We start from the raw sequence: 19,213 nt of genomic DNA, 5'->3' as shown, positions 1-19,213 counted from the left end.
TAAAAATATCATAAGCATGTGTGTTTTTTTACCTCTGCTAAATCTGTCAGCTACATTCACTTTGTCGTTTTTACACGTGGGCAAACCGCTTCTCACAGCTCACAGCTCTTGTCGTTTTCTCTGCCATCAACACTCCTGACTCCCATCTCCACTGGAGACATTTGTGCTTCTATTCCATGTCAATACGTTGCAAAGTACTGTGCGCATTGTTTGGCCTTTGTATTTGCGCAGTTGCAATTCTAATTAATTAAGCTTCAGATAGTCCAGCGAGGCACCGTAGCGCATTCCTGGGCAGACCGTGCACCAGCTCCCCACACGCTCCACGGTATTTATGGTCAGTGCTGCAGCCAAGTGATCATCATGTTACAGTGTACAGTGATAAGTGAGAAACTGGCCATTAAAAGTGACAATGAAAAGCCATTATGTGCACTACTGCAGTTTCACTCTGAAACGAGCGGATATCAGCACATGAATAGAAGCACCAAGCTTGTTTTTGTTGAATGTAAAACAGTGATTCAGTTCTCAGCCCTAATGTACTAGGCTGGGTACATTCACTGGGTGAATGTACCTACTGACTGTAAAGCGCTTTGGATAAAAGCGCTATATAAATGCAGGCCATTTACCATTTACCATTTAGGCTACTTTATGCTACTGGCAGTGTAATGAGCAGCCAGCATAGGGTCAAAAACATGACCAAATACTGCAGCCCATAAGCTGAAAATCTAAAATCTAATCTGAGTCTCAAAATCCTCATTGCTTTTGTTTCTATGCAAAGGTTTCCATCTGTGCAGCTCATTTCCAGCTCTCATACTTATTTGATATAGCCTATAGCATAGCACAATTACAAGGTGCTTTACAAATACAAGCCAAAGAGATACAAGAATACAAAAACAAACCGAAAAGCTGGGTTGCAGGAACAAACTACACAAGGAATGATGAAAACTCTACTATAGCCTATATCCTACACAATACTATAAACCTGTTTTAACACATTAATACACATTTTATTTTCATGATTTGTGTAAATGTTATATATTACTCTGTTGTTAAACAGAGTACTCTGAACTCAAGAACTGTGTTCATTAACAAACATGATGTCACTACTATAATGAGGAGGAGGGGCTCTGCTGTTGACCTGAAGGCAGGATAAGACGAGGGGAATCTTTCATAGATATTACACCAATAAAGAGGTTAAAGAGGCTAAAGAATGAAACATAAATAATGACCAATCTGTTAGGCAGGTAACTGTAATGTGATGACTGAAACTGTAACATTAATGATCTGTTAGGCAGGTAACTGTAATGTGATGACTGAAACTGTAACAGTAATGATCTGTTAGGCAGGTGACTGTAATGTGATGACTGAAACTGTAACATTAATGATCTGTTAGGCAGGTAACTGTAATGTGATGACTGAAACTGTAACAGTAATGATCTGTTAGGCAGGTAACTGTAATGTGATGACTGAAACTGTAACAGTAATGATCGGTTAGGCAGGTAACTGTAATGTGATGACTGAAACTGTAACAGTAATGATCTGTTAGGCAGGTAACTGTAATGTGATGACTGAAACTGTAACAGTAATGATCTGTTAGGCAGGTAACTGTAATGCGATGACTGAAACTGTAACAGTAATGATCTGTTAGGCAGGTAACTGTAATCTGATGACTGAAACTGTAACAGTAATGCTTTGTTAGGCAGGTAACTGTAATGTGATGACTGAAACGGTAACAGTAATGATCTGTTAGGCAGGTAACTGTAATGTGATGACTGAAACTGATGACTGAAACTGTAACAGTAATGATCTGTTAGGCAGGTAACTGTAATGTGATGACTGAAACTGTAACAGTAATGATCTGTTAGGCAGGTAACTGTAATGTGATGACTGAAACTGTAACAGTAATGATCTGTTACTGTAGGCAGGTAACTGTAATGTGATGACTGAAACTGTAACAGTAATGATCTGTTAGGCAGGTAACTGTAATGTGATGACTGAAACTGTAACAGTAATGATCTGTTAGGCAGGTAACTGTAATGTGATGACTGAAACTGTAACAGTAATGATCTGTTACTGTAGGCAGGTAACTGTAATGTGATGACTGAAACTGTAACATTAATGATCTGTTAGGCAGGTAACTGTAATGTGATGACTGAAACTGTAACAGTAATGATCTGTTAGGCAGGTTACTGTAATGTGATGACTGAAACTGTAACATTAATGATCTGTTAGGCAGGTAACTGTAATGTGATGACTGAAACTGTAACAGTAATGATCTGTTAGGCAGGTTACTGTAATGTGATGACTGAAACTGTAACAGTAATGATCTGTTAGGCAGGTAACTGTAATGTGATGACTGAAACTGTAACAGTAATGATCTGTTAGGCAGGTTACTGTAATGTGATGACTGAAACTGTAACAGTAATGATCTGTTAGGCAAGTAACTGTAATGTGATGACTGAAACTGTAACAGTAATGATCTGTTAGGCAGGTAACTGTAATGTGATGACTGAAACTGTAACAGTAATGATCTGTTACTGTAGGCAGGTAACTGTAATGTGATGACTGAAACTGTAACAGTAATGATCTGTTAGGCAGGTAACTGTAATGTGATGACTGAAACTGTAACAGTAATGATCTGTTAGGCAGGTAACTGTAATGTGATGACTGAAACTGTAACAGTAATGATCTGTTAGGCAGGTAACTGTAATGTGATGACTGAAACTGTAACAGTGATGATCTGTTAGGCAGGTTACTGTAATGTGATGACTGAAACTGTAACAGTAATGATCTGTTAGGCAGGTAACTGTAATGTGATGACTGAAACTGTAACAGTAATGATCTGTTAGGCAGGTAACTGTAATGTGATGACTGAAACTGTAACAGTAATGATCTGTTAGGCAGGTAACTGTAATGTGATGACTGAAACTGTAACAGTAATGATCTGTTAGGCAGGTTACTGTAATGTGATGACTGAAACTGTAACAGTAATGATCTGTTAGGCAGGTAACTGTAATGTGATGACTGAAACTGTAACAGTAATGATCTGTTACTGTAGGCAGGTAACTGTAATGTGATGACTGAAACTGTAACAGTAATGATCTGTTAGGCAGGTAACTGTAATGTGATGACTGAAACTGTAACAGTAATGATCTGTTAGGCAGGTTACTGTAATGTGATGACTGAAACTTTAACAGTCATAATCTGTTAGGCAGGTTACTGTAATGTGATGACTGAAACTGTAACAGTAATGATCTGTTAGGCAGGTAACTGTAATGTGATGACTGTAGAAAAGGGTCCATAATGGCCCACCGTCAGGCCTGTTCTTGGGGCAGTTGATGCCCACGAGCCGGCGCGCCAACGACGTAATGATGATGACACCGCCGTGACATCATCAATGATGACGTCAGAGTTCACCTGTGAGGTCATCGGCGATGTCAGACGGTCTAGGCTGACTGTGATGGCAGACGGGGTCACCGATGATGTCATAGCATAGAGTTCACCTGTGAGGTCATCGGCGATGTCAGACATAACATATCGTCGGTGTCGGGCCAGGACCTCGAATGTCACTTTTTTCACTTTCTTACTTTTTGTCATGAATCAATGCCATTGGTCACCCTTCACGTCTCTGTGTGGTTTTTAACAAATGCAACCAATGGAAAAGCATTAAAACGAGCTTGGGAGTAAATCTCGTAACGCCATTCGCCCTCAATCTGTCAGTCAAACCTCGAAATTCCCCCCCTACCTCCGTGTGTACCCCCCACGCAGGACACTAAACCCGGAAAAGACACACGGCAGACGCGCTGTGTATTTCTCATATCGTTTTGACTCATCCTGGCTTCCTCTGACGTTAATATATCAATCAAATGTTTTCCAGTTATTCCTAGGCTGCAAACTTGTTTTAACATGCAAATCGGAGTGCTTTCTGACGAGAATAAAGTAACGTTAACGTTACGTTATGTCAGACTATTTCTCACCCCATGCGAAAGCCCCAAATCGGCCATGAGAGGCGAGGGGCAATCCTGCTGCTCCTACGCGCGCGCCCGCGGCCTGGAGCTTGGGGGCTCGTGCATGAGGATGCGGCTGCCTCCCGCTTGACTGGCCATGAGAAAGCACTTCCAAGTCGGACTGATAATATAAACAACATCATTTGAGCTTATCCAGGTCAGATATTTATAAAGTAATGACACATTCAGCGGGAAACTAACTATAATTAAGACATGTGCCAACTTTGACGACATTTGGTTCAGTAGTTTAAGAGCAAACAGGTTTTTTTTACTTCCTGAAAAGTTTCTGTTTTGGAGATTCAAGGTCCTGGAACGACAGCAGCGATATATAACAAGGTGTTCTGTGACGCTGTATTCCTGTATACTTACATTATTCCTTACTATACTTCTATTCTACTTCATAATGTCTACCCTTACCACGACCAAATCCGAACCCGAGCTGAATCCTGGCTGTCTTACAACCAGCCAGGCCCTGGTGACTGGCTGCCTTACAACCAGCCAGGCCACGAGTGGTATTCCTTCAACCGCGTCCGAGGACCGACATCTCTGTGGTTCTGATCGACCACTGCCCGTGAGCCCTCAACTACGATCCAGCACACTTCACGAGGCAAGCCCACAAGCTTCCCAACAATGACTGAAACTGTAACAGTAATGATCTGTTAGGCAGGTAACTGTAATGTGATGACTGAAACTGTAACAGTAATGATCTGTTAGGCAGGTAACTGTAATGTGATGACTGAAACTGTAACAGTAATGATCTGTTAGGCAGGTTACTGTAATGTGATGACTGAAACTGTAAAAGTAATGCTCTGTTAGGCAGGTAACTGTAATGTGATGACTGAAAGTGTAACAGTAATGATCTGTTAGGCAGGTAACTCTAATGTGATGACTGAAAGTGTAACAGTAATGATCTGTTAGGCAGGTAACTGTAATGTGATGACGGAAACTGTAACAGTAATGATCTGTTAGGCAGTTAACTGTAATGTGATGACTGAAACTGTAACAGTAATGATCTGTTACTGTAGGCAGGTAACTGTAATGTGATGACTGAAACCGTAACAGTAATGATCTGTTACTGTAGGCAGGTAACTGTAATGTGATGACTGAAACTGTAACAGTAATGATCTGTTAGGCAGGTAACTGTAATGTGATGACTGAAACTGTAACAGTAATGATCTGTTAGGCAGGTAACTGTAATGTGATGACTGAAACTGTAACAGTAATGATATGTTAGGCAGGTTACTGTAATGTGATGACTGAAACTGTAACAGTAATGATCTGTTAGGCAGGTAACTGTAATGTGATGACTGAAACTGTAACAGTAATGATCTGGTAGGCAGGTAACTGTAATGTGATGACTGAAACTGTAACAGTAATGATCTGTTAGGCAGGTAACTGTAATGTGATGACTGAAACTGTAACAGTGATGATCTGTTAGGCAGGTAACTGTAATGTGATGACTGAAACTGTAACAGTGATGATCTGTTAGGCAGGTAACTGTAATGTGATGACTGAAACTGTAACAGTAATGATCTGTTAGGCAGGTAACTGTAATGTGATGACTGAAACTGTAACAGTAATGATCTGTTAGGCAGGTTACTGTAATGTGATGACTGAAAGTGTAACAGTAATGATCTGTTAGGCAGGTAACTGTAATGTGATGACTGAAACTGTAACAGTAATGATCTGTTACGCAGGTAACTGTAATGTGATTACTGAAACTGTAACAGTAATGATCCGTTAGGCAGGTAACTGTAATGTGATTACTGAAACTGTAACAGTAAAGCCTTACTTTACTGTGTTACCACATCACTTTGTAATGTGTTACCGTTACACCAAAGACCAGTGGTAGCCAACACGGTGCTCGCGGGCGCCTGGTCACCTGCATGGAGCCAATGAGTCGCCCGCAGGCCGCATTCTAAAAATATATTTCTTTGTTTTATTTTTTGACGTGTTATGTCCCACAGGTCTCCTGCCTCTCATTCATTCATTCACTCACATTATGTTCCTCCTGTGTGTAAAGAAGCCAGGGCAGCCAATAGAATGCATTTGTTTGGGTCATGTGGTTTTGGACAACTAATAGAAAGACAGTATCCACAGATGGAACAGGGAAGAAATGTGACTCTTCTCCTCTGCCTTCTTAGTTTTGATTTCAACATAGTGATTCAATCCACAGTAAAACATGACAGATACATTGTTACAGCTTCAAAATTAGCTTTTCCTCCATTAAAAACACTTGATTCAGCATTTTTGGGTTCCTCATGATAAATAAACCATTATTTTATCAAATTGACTTTCTATTGCCTGTGTGTATTTGTGGTGCTGTAAGTTCATAGTGATCTCCATGTGACCTAAATGGGCTGCTGGTCTTATAGAAGAGAATGTGCTTGAAGGAAGAAGATAAAGAAACAATGATGTCAGGCATTGGGGATGAATGAATGAATGAATGATGAGTAGCTTGTAAAACGGTCAAAACAGCTTCTGGACAGAGATATCCAGTGCTTCATTAAAACACCACTCTGGCAGTCAGGAAGGATGAAATATAGAATGAACGGAAACGAATCCTCGATGAGCGGTTGTTGTACGTTATGTTTCAGTCAGACTTGCCAACTTTACAGACAAATGTGTTTACAGGTGTTCTCTTTTGAAACACCAAAAGAGGAGTTTAGGAATTTTATCTTCCAACTCATAATGTTAAAAAGTTTGCCAAATGTGGTATTGTTTCGAAACAGATTATTTAAGATTAACAGACCAATTAATACATTTGCAATTTTAAATATATATCTGTGTATGCCTATGATGGTAAAACATTTTTAATGATTGTGCGGAATTATTAACAGTCATTTGTGAAAAGTGGAGTCTCCTGTAATCGATTAAATGCATAATAATCATTATTTAACTCATTAGCCGGCAGAGTTTTTCAGAAAAAGTCACTAGCCACCACTTTTTGATCATTTTCATTAATTTTCCAAGACCCATAGAATATTTTCTTCTATGACTACATGAAGACTGAATATCCCAAAAGAAAGAAGAGAGCCTTGACTTTCATATGAAAAAAAAAGTTTGGTTCTACCGTTATCCGGTCTTTAGTTATCGACACCTGAATGTAGGTCGTTTTCACCAAAAACAGCAGTCTCATTTTGTAAATTAAGTAATCTTCAAGGCTCCTGACCCGAATAAATGCCTTTGATGGCGGATACTGGTGGTGTTACACTCAACTATGAACCCCATAATGATTTTGTTTCCACTTCCAGTCAAACTCGCCCGTGGTGGCACAGCTTTTACCGTAACACCGGTGTGAGAAAGATTCACCCCGCTCATTGAGAAGTAAGCCCGGGTTGCGCGTTCGTCTTGCGCGGGGGGACGACTGGTTGTCTGTTTAGGCTACTGTATGTCAGGAGCAATCTACTGGCTGAAATTTACACGGCGTCAATAGTTTAGGAACTGGATTACTATTTCCTGAGGACAAGTGACTTGTGGACGTGTTGCGTGCAGGTTGCTTGGTGCGTGGTGAAAACAAAATCCTTCACGTTTGAGTGACAGGCTGCCCCCCCGCTGTAATGGAGTCCAATCCCGTATCGATAAAAGCTGCTGGACCAGCGTTTGAGCCGTGCCATGGAGCTGTGCTATGGACCTTTTCTGATGGGAGATTGTTGCTTTTTTCTGCTTCCTGGTTTTGTTAGACAATCGTGGTTGTTCCTGTACACCTTTAGACGTGCTGTACTATTTCACAAGATGAGTAAGAGAGCCATCTATCACATGATGGTGAAAACACTTATTGCCGTCCGATGACGTCAATGGTGGGGAAGCATCTCTTAAATGACGTTCTGTGGCAGAGAATGAGATAAAGGTAAACCAATCACATTTATATTATTCTGGATGATTATATCAAACAGGTAGCCCTCTGCATCACTCTCTACCCTCTACTCAGTCTCAAAAAGGTTGGTGACCCTGCTCAAGACTGTGTACCACTGCTATAGGTAGAACAACTCTATTATAGTGTGTATGTTTGACCACCCTCCCACTCTGACTCCATCACTTCCTCCGTTACTACACTGAGCCGGGTTATAACAAACTATACTTAGTTTGTATGTATACTTAGTATAGTATACACACTATAATATATCTTTAGTGTAATTTTATGGTTTCAGGTGTGAAGGTTGCTCTACAATGTGGATAATATTCACATCAGGACTAACCGAGCCTTTCTGCAGTTCCTCACAGCTGGGACCAGTCTCCGTCGTCCCTCCTCTGTTGTGTTGTAGGCATCCAGGTCCAACACATCCAGAACCTCCTCTGACATCTGCAGCATGTAGGCCAGAGCTGAGCAGTCAATCACAGAGAGTTTCTTCTCTGATCTGTTATCTGACATCAGGAACTGTTGGATCTCCTGATGTACTGAGTGATCATTCATCTCCATCAAACAGTGGAAGATGTTGATGCTTCTGTCAGGAGGGATGTCTCTATTGTGTCGATCATAGGTCATCTCCTTCAGGTTGCTGATGGCTCTCTGGATACTTGCTGGACTGTTCTCTGTGTGACCCAGCAGGTCTCCCAAGAGTCTCTGGTTGGATTCCAGTGAGAGGCCATGAAGGAAGCGGACAAAGAGGTCCAGGTGGCCATTTTTACTTTCCAGGGATTTGTACGTGGCTGCACTCAGGAATCCATCTTGAGCCCAGTATTTTCCCAGGAATGTGTCCAGTACCTCCTTATCCTTATTTGTGTAACAGTGGAACATGTAGACTGCAGCGAGAAACTCCTGAATGCTTAGATGAACAAAGCAGTAGACCGTCTTCTGGAAGAGCACACACTCTCTTTTGAAGATCTCTGTGCACACTCCTGAGAACACAGAGGCCTCTCTGACATCAAGACCACACTCCTTCAGATCTTCTTGGTAGAACATGAGGTTGCCTTTCTCCAGATGTTCAAACGCCAGCCTCCCCAGCTTCAGAAGTACTTCCCTGTCAGTCTTCATCAGCTGCTGTTGGCTACTCTCATGTCTCTCATCATACTTCTGCTTCTGCTTCTTCTTCTTCTTCTTCCTGTCTGTCTCCATCAGCTGCTGCTGACTCATCTCATGTTTCTCATCATACTTCTGCTTTTTCCTCTGTGTCTGAACCAGCAGGAAGTGTGAGTACATCTCAGTCAGGCTCTTGGGCAGCTCTCCTCTCTGGTCTGTAGTCAACATGTGCTCCAGAACTGTAGCAGTGATGAAGCAGAAGACTGGGATGTGGCACATGATGTGGAGGATCCTGGATGCCTTGATGTGTGAGATGATTCTGCTGGCCTGCTTCTCATCACTGGATCTCTTCCTGAGGTACTTCTCCTTCTGGGGGTCAGTGAACCCTCGTACCTCTGTTACCCTGTTGACATATGTAGGAGGGATCTGATTGGCTGCTGCAGGTCGGGAAGTGATCCAGAGGAGAGCCAGGGGAAGCAGATTCCCCTTGATGAGGTTTGTCAACAACACGTCTACTGATGATGTCTGTGTGACGTCAGTCACAACCTCATTGTTCTGGAAATCCAGCAAAAATCTGCTTTCATCCAGGCCGTCAAAGATGAACACAACTTTACAAACAGAGAGGTTCTCTGCTGTGACCATCTGTAATGTTGGATGGAAAACATGGAGCAGCATGAGAAGACTGAACCGCTCATCTTTGATCAAGTTCAGCTCCCGGAATGAAAGCAGAATCACCAGACTGACATCTTGATTTTCTAAGCCCTCTGCCCAGTCCAGAGTGAACTTCTGCACTGAGAAGGTTTTTCCAATGCCAGCCACGCCCTGCGTCAGAACTACTCTGATGTGTGCCTCTTTGCCAGGCAAGGGTTTAAAGATGTCCTGGCACTTGATTGGAGTGTCATGGAGGGTCTCCATCTTGGATGCTGTCTCCAGCTGCCACACCTCATGTTGGGTATTAACCCCTTCAATCTGTCCCACTGTGATGTACAGCACAGTATAGATCCTGTTGAGGGAGGTTCCAGTTCCTGCTTCAGTTCCTTCTGTCACAAATCCACATCTCTTTATCAGAATGATCTTATGCTGGTCTAAAGCCTCCAGCAGAGCACCATCCACTGGAAGAGAAGAAAGAATGAGCAAGTGTTTAATAATACACTATTGTTTTTGTTTTAGAAATGGTGACAACAGTAGACAGACCCCCAGTCTTACATTGAGCGATGCTGGTTTGACTGGGTGTCTGCAGTCCATGTCTTGTTCTGGATCTTTCTTCACACTGGGGACAGGCAGAGTCTCCTGATGAACCAGACTGGTCCCAGTATGAGGTGATGCACTGTGTGCAGAACCAGTGTCCACAGCTGGTAGAGACTGGATCCCTCAGAACCTCCTGACACAATGCACAGCAGGACAGCTGCTGCTTCACAACACCTAGACTCCTCTTCCTCTCTCTGTAGGGATGAAGGCAATGTATTATGACTGATCAGAAAACATTAAGATGTAACTAAAAAATAATTCAAAATCAAGTTTTAACTAACTTTTGTTGCTCAGATAGCATCATGCTGCAACAACATGTAAAGTATATATTTTTTTTATATTTAAAGGGGGACTAACCCCCTAGATATGTATCAGAACAGTGATTTGAAAATACCTATGGAAAAAACCAAGAAATGACATATGCTCTTGTCTATACTAAACTCTTTGCCATGTGTTCAAGTCAAGATTTTTTTTCAGAAATCGACGCCATTACAGTTTGCCTACCACCTCAAAAATAATTTTTTTGAGAGGGGCAATATCTTTATAAATATCAACAACTAGCCAACGCTGGTGGCATGTATGGAAAGAGTGTTGCTCAAAATTGTTGATAGTTATATCAATTTGGTAATTCAGTGGCGAACTAGAAATTTAATTATTTTTCTGCATGTATCTCTATGGCAGGTGTCAAAACTACGTTACGAGAGCAAAATGAGATGGGCTCGTTACACTGTAACAGCAGCACACCGCACAATAGGAGAAACCCCCCGCTCTGGGGTAACACAATGCGAGATTTCTCCACGTCATTCCCTCGTACAATTAGCGATAAACCGCGCAATGAAATCTGTTTTTAATTTGCGTTTTGGGGCTTTTCGTGATTCTTGTTAAAAGTTGTGCAAAAGTTTTCCTCTCAGCGCAGTTGCAGGCTGCACCCTGGCTGGCGAAACAGCCTGGCTCCTGCATGCATGAGGGCGCTCTGTAACCTCACGGAGCAACAAACAAACAGAGACAGAAATAGCTGGTGTGCAATTTTTCTTTGTGCGATTGAGGGAATCCCGCATCTTTTTGCGAAGGTGCAACTGGACAGGACGCTTTTCACAGACGGGCACAGTAGCTGAGTAGCCTGCGGATCTCTCCTCCTCCTCCTCCGCCCATTCACAGTCTGTCTGCTGTGCGCGCACCCGCGGGTGCATGTCAGTGCAGACTCTCCCGTTTGACTGGCCGAGAGAAAGTGCTTCCAAGTCGGACTGATAATATAAACAACATAATTAGAGCTTATCCAGGTAAGATATTTATAATGTAATGACACATTCAGCGATAAACTGTCTACAATGAAGACATATGTCAAATATGACAACGTGGTGTTCAGTATTTTAAGAGCACAGGAGCTACTTGCTTGATCAAACGGTCAAACCCAATCCTGCGCGCGCCCCCGGAGCTTGGAGCTAGTGCATGAGGTTTTACAGTACGACTCCCGCCTGCCTGGGCTGGAGACAGCTGCTTCCAACTCGGACTGATAATATATACATCATCATTTGAGCTTATCCAGGTAAGATATTAATAAAGTAGTGACACATTCAGCGGGAAACTAACTATAATTAAGACATGTGCCAACTTTGACGACGTTTGGTTCAGTATTTTAAGAGCAAACTTCAATAGAAATAGGCTTGGAGTTCTGAGGAGCCGAAAGGGTACAGGGGGGGTAGGGGAGTAATTATCTTGAAATCCCATAGTCTTTGGGTCACCGTGACGTCACGACGTGTCAAATATCCCATTCATTTGAGAAAAAAAAAGCAGTGTTTGACCCTAAGAGGGCGCTTATGCCAGGTATGCTGCTGAAAAATGATACAAATGGTAAAATGGCAACAGTTTGGTGTCAAATGTGGAAATTTTGACCAGAATTCTTCACACATCACCCCCAAAGTCATATATATTGGTTAAAAGCTGAAAAAAAGTGTTTTGGGGGTTAGTTACACTTTAACTTGATATTGTGTAGAACGGTGTTTATATGGATTCCAAATTTTGTTTATTCTGTTATTGCATCTGATACCATGCTTGGGTTATACAGTATACAGCCTAATATAGCCTATACTGTATGTTCAGATCATTTTTAACGGTGCTCATTTTTCTGCCCCTATTTCTCTTTTAAGCCCACTTTTTTCTATGTATTTCTATGTATTTTTCTGGGCTATTACCTGTGTGATGTGTGAATTTGTATCAATTATGTTTGGATGCGCTCCACCTTGGGAGGTGTTGATTGTTTTAGAGCCTATCAGCCTATGCTTGCAATGTTATTTGGGTGTGTTTCATCCTCCAAACATTCCTGACCTTGACGAAGATCCAATGTAGGATCCAAACTTTTCCTCATTAAACTACGGCTTGGAGGAAGTGTGCAAGCTGTTTTCCACTACAGTTCATCTACATTATCAATCACTGTCTGTATTTGTCTGAATCACCTGTTTTCCTGAAATGGGTTTTTCAGTGATTTGGGGACATTTTGGTGTGTAAACCATTTCCTGTTTTATGTGTGTGGTCAGCAGTGAGCTGGTTGTGGCTATTTCCTGTTTTATGTGTGTGGTCAGCAGTGAGCTGGTTGTGGCTATTTCCTGTTTTATGCGTGTGGTCAGCAGTGAGCTGGTTGTGGCTATTTCCTGTTTTATGTGTGTGGCCAGCAGTGAGCTGGTTGTGGCTATTTCCTGTTTTATGCGTGTGGTCAGCAGTGAGCTGGTTGTGGTTATTTCCTGTTTTATGTGTGTGGCCAGCAGTGAGCTGGTTGTGGCTATTTCCTGTTTTATGTGTGTGGCCAGCAGTGAGCTGGTTGTGGCTATTTCCTGTTTTATGTGTGTGGCCAGCAGTGAGCTGGTTGTGGCTATTTCCTGTTTTATGTGTGTGGCCAGCAGTGAGCTGGTTGTGGCTATTTCCTGTTTTATGCGTGTGGCCAGCAGTGAGCTGGTTGTGGCTATTTCCTGTTTTATGTGTGTGGTCAGCAGTGAGCTGGTTGTGGCTATTTCCTGTTTTATGCGTGTGGCCAGCAGTGAGCTGGTTGTGGCTATTTCCTGTTTTATGTGTGTGGCCAGCAGTGAGCTGGTTGTGGCTATTTCCTGTTGATACCTTATGTTGAAGATGCATGGATGCTTTTTTTTTAGGGAATTTACTAAAGTTATCGACAAACATGCCGCTTGGAAAACAATGAAAGTTAAAGGGAGACATTTTGCATCCAAATTGGTGGCTCGCACTAATTATTACAGGTGTAGACGATCAAATTGTTATGATCCCCATTATCACATTAGTTCATAAATATCAGTTTCATTTGACACTGCTGATACACTGCACCTTCCACTGACAAGTGGTGCTATTGTAATTATTTATTCTATTTGATATATATTCTATAGAGCAGGGGTTTTCCAAGTCTGAGACTGTGAGCCTCCCCCCAGACAAATCTTGGGGACAAGCCGGTGCAGGTTCTGTCTGAGCCCGGCCCGGCCCATCCCATTGGCTGCCTTTATGGGCTCGAGTCTAGTTTAAACCCGAAATGTTCTTAGTAAGTTGGCTGTTTATCTAAAGTATATCCATGTTGTCTGTTCCGTCTCGTGAATAATACAGTGATTGATAGGGTTACAATGTTATAATATCCTGATCATCACACTAAATATTACCCCAATCATAAAAAGAAAGGGTATATTTGACCACAAACCCGGCCCAGGTCTGAAGGATAGAGGTTTTGTTTTGATGATTTATTCAACTACAAAACCACTCAATACAAGAACATGGGTTTCTCATACTAACACAGAACATGTTTCTTTCATCCTTATTAATATTCCATCAGGTAGACTTCCAGTATACCAGTCCTCTTACCTTGTGTCTGAAGGTCCAGGCTCATTACTGAACTGTGGAGGTCTGTTTTTGGACCGGTCACTCTTCATAGACAGACAGCTGGGTACTGGAGACTCTGCTCTCTGCCTGTGGTACTGACCTCTGAAACACAAATGTTTGATACATATCATCATCAGTTCTACTAAAGACAAACAACAATGCATGTGACATTGTACATTATACAACAGTTAGTTCCAGCCGAGCAATTTGATTGGACAAGAGGCATTCCAGCCGTGATGATGTGTTAGTATGACATCACAGGATGCTTCACTGTGTGTATATCACTATCAGACAGTGATGTAGTGGTGACACAAAAGTGGGTAAACTATACATTTCAGAGGCAGCTTTCTCGTGTGTCACGCCGTTATAAAAAGGTGGATAAAAACTTCAGTGGATGTACAAGACTAGATATGAGACTAGAACAACTTAAACTGAATCATATGTGCCTATAACTATATCATTTTATTATTATCATTTCAAATTTCAGCCAGTAGATTGCTCCTGACATACAGTACACAGACAACCAGTCGCCGCGACCCGGCTCGCCTCTCTCAAAAGCGGGGTGAATCTTTCTCACACCGGTGTTACAGTGAAAGCTGTGCCACCACAGGCTTGTTTGACCGGAAAGGGGAAACCAAATCATTATGGGGATCATAATTGAGTGTAACTCCGCAGTATCCGCCATCAAAGACATTTATTCAGGTCAGGACTCAGGAGCCATGAAGATGATTTCATTTACAAAAATGCCTTTTCCTCAGCTTTCTGGTCACAGTGTTTTTGGTGAAAACGACCTACATTCAGGTGTCGATAACTAAAGAACGGATGAAGGTAGAATCATTCCTATGAAAGTCGAGGCTCTCTTCTTTCTTTTGGGATATTCAGTCTTTACGTAGTCATAGAAGAACATATTCTGTGGGTCTTGGAAAATTAATGAAAATTCTGGTGGAGAATGAGTTAACAGAGTTGGAGCCTGTGGTCTGTAGTATCCAGTTGCCACATTACATTATGTGAAATTATTACATCATCAGTTTTGAAAGTGAATGACCCACCTGAAAGGTATTATTACATTACTAGTAAAAATGTGTTAAAAGTTTCAGTCGCAACATTTTGTTACATTGTTGATCAAGTTAACTCATTGAGTGCCAGCCACTTTTGGAGAACGGACGCTCCCAGTGCCAGAGTTTCAGAGCGTTTTCAGTGATTTCTCGAGGCCCACAGAATATTGTGTGATATTACTATGTAAACACCGAACACGCACAAAGAACGAGGAGACTCTCTTCTATCATCAGCAAAAAAAAGTTTATTGATATCATTTTCCATTCTTTAGTTATCAGCCGGAGAAGATAGGTGGATTTCAGCAAAAACACACGTTTCAATTTAGAAGCTGAGATAATGAGCCTTTTGTGAAATGAAGCATTTCAAGCACATCACTGACTCTGAAGCTAATATTTTCTGATGTAATGACACCTCAAAAATAATTTCCTTCAATAAAACAGTGAAAACAAAGGAATTTTGTTTGGCCAAATAATATTTTTTAGCTGCAACCAGCAGCGCTGGCCCCTGCGTGCGCAGACCCTACACCTTCTTGCTGGTCTTGATTTACTGCTGGTGGGCATCAGATATTCTAGCTTGTTTGCCTGTCTCTGTCCATCGAGCCTGCTGTCTGGGTCTGTGTTTACTGTCAATGGTTGTATGCTGCCCTGCGTGCCCCACCCCCCTCCTCCTCCTCCGTGGGAGTGTCTCTGGTGGCTCTGCTGCGTTTGCTCTGCGTTTGCTCTGCACTGAAAAGTGCGCTGCACTCCGCTTTTTCACAGCGTGTCGCCGGCTCCCAGCTGAGAATAATGTAACTTTTCAGAAAGACGCTGGTGTCGGCAACTAAATCATATGGAGGGGCTATCGCAGCGGAGACGGAAGGGCTCAATTGTGGCAGCAGATTGACCGCTGTTCACAGGCACAGCTAACGTTATGCTTCATGCATATCGATGCATACCGATGCCGTTCCGTTTCCATAACGACTTCTTCTCTGTTTTTTACTCAACTTTCTCTAATCTGGAGAGCACTGTCGCCACCTAATGGGTCGGTAAAATAGGTTATACACATTCAACATGCCCCAAAATTTTACAGGAGATGGATCTGGCTTTGATCCACGTCCCACCGTCAAAAAACGCAATTGACGACTTTAGTCGTCATTGGCACTCTACGTTACTATCCGAATTGACGACTATAGTCGTCATTGGCACTCAATGAGTTAAGTGCAAATTTGATTAAGTTTTCAGGCGTTATTATATTTTCAGCAAATTATTAAGACATTATTGAGTGTTACAGTCCTCTTACTTTGTGTCTGAAGGTCCAGGTTCATTACTGAACTCTGGAGGATTGTCTTTAGACCAGTCACTCTTCATAGACAGACAGCTGGGTACTGGAGACTCTGCTCTCTGCCTGTGGTACTGACCTCTGAAACACAAATGTTTGATACATATCATCATTAGTTCTAGTAAAGACAGACAACAATGCATCACTGCACACTGTCACTGTTTCTGTCCATCTAGAGTTTTTGATAACGAGTTCCCTTGCATACCACTGTTCCTCATGTGATAAACACTTTCTCCACTAGATGGTGCATCGACTCCACAATTACATATGTGCCTTTGTTTCACTCTGCAGCAAACTTGGGTCTGCTCAGGGCTCTAATGCTGGGCTGCTCCAGTTGTTTTGATTGATTGATTGATTGATTGATTGATTGATTGATTGATTGATTGATTGATTGATTGATTGATTTTATTCTGGATAAAGAACAACATCATCCAAGGGATGAAAATGTAAAAGTTTAAACACTTATTTCCAACATGGTCCCTGGTCTTATAAAAGCAGGACAAACAATAAGACATAACATCATAAACAACAGAACAGAACAGTGAAGAATAAAAGAACAGGAGATATGAACCAACATAAGTTCCAAAATCATTTCAACATATTACTCTAGCTTGCTCAGAAATAATTTTTCAGACAGTTTTTTTTTTTAACAATTCAGAGAATTCACAGACCTAATTTCATTTGGGATCTTGTTCCACCCCCCCCCCCCCTCCCTAGAGGAATGTACTCCCAACTTTACTTAAGATTGGTTAGGCTCAAGCCCGCTATGCTAGCCCTTGTGTTCAGGCTATGAGTGTCCTGAACAGACTGAAAGTACTTAGTAAAATAACCAGGACAAAGGCCATGCAATATCCTATAGACCATGATGATTTATTCATTTCAGATCTCAGATTGATTTCAGATTTCAGATCTCAGACAAAATACAAGAACATGGGTTTCTCATACTAACAACACAGAACATGTCTTTCATCCTCACTAATTATCCATCAGGTAAACTTCCAGTATACCAGTCCTCTAACCTTGTGTCTGAAGGTCCAGGTTCATTACTGAACTGTGGAGGTCTGTTTTTGGACCGGTCACTCTTCATAGACAGACAGCTGGGTACTGGAGACTCTGCTCTCTGCCTGTGGTACTGACCTCTGAAACACAAATGTTTGATACATATCATCATTAGTTCTACTAAAGACAAACAACAATGCATGTGACATTGTACATTATACAACAGTTAGTTCCAGCCGAGCAATTTGATTGGACAAGAGGCATTCCAGCTGTGATGATGTGTTAGTATGACATCACAGGATGCTTCACTGTGTGTATATCACTATCAGACAGTGATGTAGTGGTGACACAAAAGTGGGTCAACTATACATTTCAGAGGCAGCTTTCTCGTGTGTCACCCCATTATAAAAAGGTGGATAAAAACTTCAGTGGATGTACAAGACTAGATATGAGACTAGAAGAACTTAAACTGAATCATATGTGCCTATAACTATATCATTTTATTATTATCATTTCAAATTTCATCCAGTAGATTGCTCCTGACATACAGTACACAGACAACCAGTCGCCGCGACCCGGCTCGCCTCTCTCAAAAGCGGGGTGAATCTTTCTCACACCGGTGTTACAGTGAAAGCTGTGCCACCACGGGCTTGTTTGACCGGAAAGGGGAAACCAAATCATTATGGGGATCATAGTTGAGTGTAACACCGCAGTATCCCCCATCAAAGACATTTATTCAGGTCAGGACTCAGGAGCCATGAAGATGATTTAATTTACAAAAATGCCTTTTCCTCCACTTTCTGGTCACAGAGTGTTTTTGGTGAAAACGACCTACATTCAGGTGTCGATAACTAAAGACCGGATGAAGGTAGAATCATTCCTATGAAAGTCGAGGCTCTCTTCCTTCTTTTGGGATATTCAGTCTTTACGTAGTCATAGAAGAACATATTCTGTGGGTCTTGGAAAATTAATGTAAATGATGAAAAACCCTGGTGGAGAATGAGTTAACGGAGTTGGAGCCTGCGGTCTGTGGTATCCAGTTGCTACATTACATTATGTGAAATTATTACATCATCAGTTTTGAAAGTGAATGACCCACCTGAAAGGTATTATTACATTACTAGTAAAAATGTGTTAAAAGTTTCAGTCGCAACATTTTGTTACATTGTTGATCAAGTTGAGTGCAAATTTGGCTACGTTTTCAGGCGTTATTATATTTTCAGCAAATTATTAAGACATTATTGAGTGTTACAGTCCTCTTACTTTGTTTCTGAAGGTCCAGGTTCATTACTGAAGTTTGGAGGGTGTCCTTTAGACCAGTCACTCTTCATAGACAGACAGCTGGGTACTGGAGACTCTGCTCTCTGCCTGTGGTACTGACCTCTGAAACACAAATGTTTGATACATATCATCATTAGTTCTACTAAAGACAGTCAACAATGCATCACTGCACACTGTCACTGTTTCTGTCCATCTGGAGTTTTTGATAACGAGTTCCCTTGCGTACCACTGTTCCTCTTGTGATAAACACTTTCTCCACTAGATGGTGCATCGACTACACAATTGAATCTGTGCCTTTGTTTCACTCTGCAGCAAACTTGGGTCTGCTCAGAGCTCTAATGCTGGGCTGCTCCAGTTGTTTTGATTGATTGATTGATTGATTGATTGATTTTATTCTGGATAAAGAACAACATCATCAAGGGATCAACATGTAAAAGTGTAAACACTTATTTCCAACATGGTCCCTGGTCTTATAAAA

General features: G+C 41.7%; 1 protein-coding gene across 1 annotated transcript in view; it reads right to left on the bottom strand.

The window, feature by feature from the left end:
* Positions 1-18,790, bottom strand: part of LOC310782190 (protein NLRC3-like) — a gene marked incomplete at its 3' end in the record, with an annotated part of 53,942 nt that extends 35,152 nt beyond the window's left edge. The window contains exons 1-3 of the mRNA XM_083642878.1: positions 18,718-18,790; positions 10,171-10,406; positions 8,204-10,076 (exon numbers count right to left, since the gene is read on the bottom strand). Coding sequence (XP_083499004.1) covers positions 8,204-10,076; positions 10,171-10,406; positions 18,718-18,785 — 2,177 coding nt within the window. The 5' untranslated portion in view covers positions 18,786-18,790. The remainder of the gene's footprint in view (positions 1-8,203; positions 10,077-10,170; positions 10,407-18,717) is intronic.
* Between the last annotated feature and the right edge of the window lie 423 nt (positions 18,791-19,213).

This window comes from Poromitra crassiceps (assembly GCF_964638095.1).
Source record: "Poromitra crassiceps genome assembly, chromosome: 9".
NCBI classification, from domain to species: Eukaryota; Metazoa; Chordata; class Actinopteri; order Beryciformes; family Melamphaidae; genus Poromitra; species Poromitra crassiceps.
This window is presented reverse-complemented; position numbering and strand designations above follow the sequence as displayed.